This window comes from Triticum aestivum, chromosome 5B (genome assembly GCF_018294505.1).
Source record: "Triticum aestivum cultivar Chinese Spring chromosome 5B, IWGSC CS RefSeq v2.1, whole genome shotgun sequence".
Lineage (NCBI taxonomy): Eukaryota > Viridiplantae > Streptophyta > Magnoliopsida > Poales > Poaceae > Triticum > Triticum aestivum.
This window is the reverse complement of record NC_057807.1, coordinates 108,797,260-108,801,143: the sequence shown is the minus strand read 5'-3', so window position 1 is coordinate 108,801,143 and position 3,884 is coordinate 108,797,260. Positions and strand designations below refer to the sequence as shown.

At 61.3% G+C, this 3,884-nt stretch overlaps 1 protein-coding gene across 1 annotated transcript; it reads right to left on the bottom strand.

Annotated features, from left to right (window-relative positions):
* Positions 1-948: 948 nt before the first annotated feature.
* On the bottom strand, positions 949-3,678 carry LOC123110671 (L-type lectin-domain containing receptor kinase S.4-like). Its single transcript, XM_044531258.1, has one exon. The coding sequence runs from the start codon at positions 3,585-3,587 to the stop codon at positions 1,506-1,508; it is 2,082 nt and encodes a 693-aa protein (XP_044387193.1). The 5' UTR covers positions 3,588-3,678; the 3' UTR covers positions 949-1,505.
* Positions 3,679-3,884: the final 206 nt, after the last annotated feature.

Genomic DNA, 3,884 nt, shown 5'->3' with positions numbered 1-3,884 from the left:
GATTGCAATGAGGCCAGGCGTCCGGGTGCGTCAATGCGTGGCGCCGGAATGGGTTTGTCAGGCGGCGAGCCTGCTTAATGGCAGCATACGGATGGATAGGGCATTGAATGGGCGTGGTAATCCCATTCAGTAACGCGTCTCTGGTACTGAACAGGCGCGGACACAGGGAACACATTGCAGGCGGCACCCTCTGTCAGCGTGCCGCTTCAATGGCGAAGGCAGTGAGAGGTCACGTCTGCTCTAGGCCGGCTTTAATTGAAGCCCTCGCTCTACAACGACATGAATGCGGGCAGCTAGCGTCGGACGGGAATGCGCGAGGGGGAGAAAGGAGGGGGTTTCAGTGGGACATGGTGGTCGAAGTGAGCATGGGTGTTGTGGATGATCGCAAAGCCCCCCATGTTTGTATCCGGTTTGTGGGAGAAAATGCGTCCGGACTGATACAAAACCGTGTTGGATGACACAACGTGTCGGGACCGTGCGGTCCGAACGGCCGTGGGTGGTTGGGGGTAGCCCTGGCCATGGGCAGCCCGGCCCGAAAAAGCCCGACCCGGCCCGGCCCGACCTTGACCACGGGCCAGGCTCGGGCCTCGATTTTGAGCCCGACAGCCAGGCCGGGCCGGGCCCGGGCCCATCAAAATTGTCGTTTAAGGAAGAGGCCGTCCCGTGGCCCGAGGCCCGACGGGCTTTTAGCGTGATGGGCCGAGCTCGGGCCCAATTTTTAGGCCCGACGGCCGGGCCAGGCCGAGCTCGGGCCTGGGTTTTTTGCATCGGGCTTGGGTAGGTCCGGCCCGAAGTCCGGCCCAGCCCGACGGATGGCCAGGTATATTCGGGGGTGGAGTTGGAGGGGAAAATTCCAGGTGCTCCCATCCTTTTGGTGCTCCCCATGCTCCAACTTTAAAACATCAATTTAAATGTTTCAAAAAATTTATTAAAAAGTGTGAATGCTCACAAGGAATATGACTACACCCCCTTAAAATTTCAAATCCAAACTCGAAATGTACATGGAGAAACAAAAAAAACAAATTCACGTATGAATAGTGTCTAATATTGCTTTTGTCTTTTTATGATACTATTCATGCTCGATTTCACATTTTCGTTTATCGATTTTTATTTAGAGTTTTGGATCTGAAATTTTAAAGAATTGTAGTTACATTTCTTGTGAACATTCATAAAAAAATTAGAATTTTGAAACATTTAAACTTGATTTTTTTTTTGAAGTTGGAATATGGGAAGCACCCTAAAGATGGGAGCACCTGATATTTTCCCAGAGTTGGAGACGCCCTTAATATATTTTCTGTGTTCGCCTAACACATTCACCAGAAATGCGTTCTGTTTCCATGATCATCCGTGAATCATCCAAACATCTGCAATATCTTGCTCCGTGATTAAACCAACAACTGTTCAGGCATGATGATGCTAGTACTAGTGTGCGCCTCCCGTGTGAAATGACCAATGGTTCACTGGTTCCACTGCACCTGTTGATCCACTGACCAGAGGAGGAGGGTTCATACGCTGACGTGGGATGACCGCATGGACAGCGGCGAGAAGGGGAACGTGGCCACCGATGTCTGCGACAGCGGGTCCCCTCCGCCGGCCGCCGCCGCCCTCTCGAACGACGACGACGGGAACGAGTGCACGAAGTCGTCGTACCCAACCTCACCGGAGCACACCGGCGGCGGCGGGGGCGGTGGTGGAGGCGGCGGCACCTCCGCGGCGTCCCCGCTGTCCAGGTACCTCGCCACCTCCCTCATCGTCGGCCGCGCCACCGGCACCGGGTGCGAGCACCACAGCCCCAGCTTCACCGCCACGGCCGCCTCCTCCGCGTCGAACGCCCCGCCCAGCCTCGCGTCCACCACCTTCTCCACCTCCCCCGCCGCGTACCGCTCCCACGCCCACTCCGCCAGCACGAGCTCCTCCGGCCCTGCCCGCGGCTCGATGGGTCGCCGCCCGGCGACCACCTCCAGCACCAGCGCCCCGAACGCGAACACGTCTGCCGCCGTCGTGGCCTTCCCCGTCCGTGTCAGCTCCGGCGCCAGGTACCCCAGCGTGCCCACCACCCGCGTCGTGGCCGGGTTCGCGCCGTGCTCGTACAGCTTGGCCAGCCCAAAGTCGCCGAGCCGCCCCGCCATATCGCCGTCGAGGAGCACGTTGCTTGCCTTGACGTCGCGGTGGAGCACCACGTGCTCCCACTCCTCGTGCAGGTACAGCAGCGCCGACGCCACGTTCCGGAGGATCTTGTACCGGACGCCCCACGTTAGCTGCGCCGCCCGGAGGCCGTCGCCGAAGAGGTGCATGTCCAGGCTGCCGTTGGGCATGAAGTCGTAGACCAGGAGGAGGTCGCCGCGGCGGCGGCACCAGCCCTGGAGCTGCACGAGGTTGCGGTGGCGGAGCCGGCCGATGGACGCGATCTCTGCGACGAACTCCCGGAGCCCCTGCCGGGAATCGTGGGACACGCGCTTCACGGCGACCACGGTGGGGGGCGTGCCAGGGAGCACGCCGCGGTACACCTTGCCGAAGCCGCCGCGGCCGAGGAGCTCGCGGTCGCGGAACCCTCGCGTGGCGCGCTTCAGCTCCGGGTACTTGTACCGGTGCGGGCCGTAGTCCAGCTCCCACGGCTCGATGACGTCGCGGTTCTTGATGCGGTATGCCGCGTACGCGCCCGCGCCGGCGAGCACCAACAGCGCCACAAACGCCGAGAACACCGATGCGAGGATCAGGGACGTCCTGCTCTTCTTGTCTGGCTTGGGCCTCGGCAGCGATGGGAGGGATGACAGGTCGAGCGGCGGCGCTGCGCCCCCGCCCAACTTGAAGCTCCACCCCATGAGGTAATGCGAGCTCGCAAGGAGCCCCGTGGACGCCGAGAAGCCGACGTACATCTGCTCCTGGAAGACGATGGACAGGTCGACGTGGAAGGATATGAGCGGCGCCGCCGGCTTCTCAGGCGCCGCCAAGGTGGCGATAGAGACGTTGAGGAGCCTCCGGTCCCCATCGTAGTCGACCCAGGCGAGGACGGTGTCTCCGGACTTGAGGTTGATGGGCGCGGCGGACGCGGAGGCGTTGGAAGTGAGGCTGTTGAGGTCGACGCCGACGTGGTTGTCGTTGATGTCGGCGAATTCGAAGTCCTGCACCGTGTCGAACTCGATGGCGAACACGTGGTTGGTGGCGTTGCCGTCGTCGTCGGCGCTGACCAGGCCGAGGTACTGGCTGGGCAGGGCCCCCGGGAGGCGCGGGTCGGGGGCGGCCACGAAGGCGAAGCCGTGGCCGCCGAGCCTGGGGTACTCGGGCACGACGGCGAACGCGAACGCCGTGGAGAAGGACACCGCCGCCGTGGTGGCGTTGTTCTTGGCACCGGAGCCGGGCGGGGCGAGGAGGCGGAGCGGGGACGGGTAGAAGGCGTGGCCCTTGAGCCGGGAGGTGTCGTTCGTGAGGCGCATGATGCCGTCCGGCTGGAGCTCCGTGACGCCGTTCAGGGTGAGGTTCGGAGCGCCGCCGTTCCGGGCAGCGCCGAAGCCGGTGTAGGTGAATTCTTGGGAGGCGGCGAGGGTGGCGAGGAGGAGGAGGAGGAACAGAGCTGGGATGAGAGGCATTGCATTGGAGGCGGGGCTGGTGAGCCGATGTTGCTGCTGTTTCTTGTGGTGGGTGTGGGGGAAATCCGGGTGTGGGTGGGTGGAAAATGGGAAGGAGGTGTTAAATGGCGGGCGGGGTTGCTGGTTTTGTAGGGGTGAAGAAGAAAGCGAGAGGAGTGAGGCAGTGACCAGTGAGTGTTTAATTTGACCGACCGACCCATCATTAATTTGCTTTCCCTGATCTTCTTCGCCCTGAAAAAAAGATGAAAATCTTTCTCACATAATGGAAGGCATCTAGAGCTTCCATTGATTGATGGG

Excerpts from the sequence above, each read along its gene's own strand:
- LOC123110671 (XM_044531258.1), bottom strand. The coding sequence starts at position 3,587 with ATGCCTCTCATCCCAGCTCTGTTCCTCCTCCTCCTCCTCGCCACCCTC.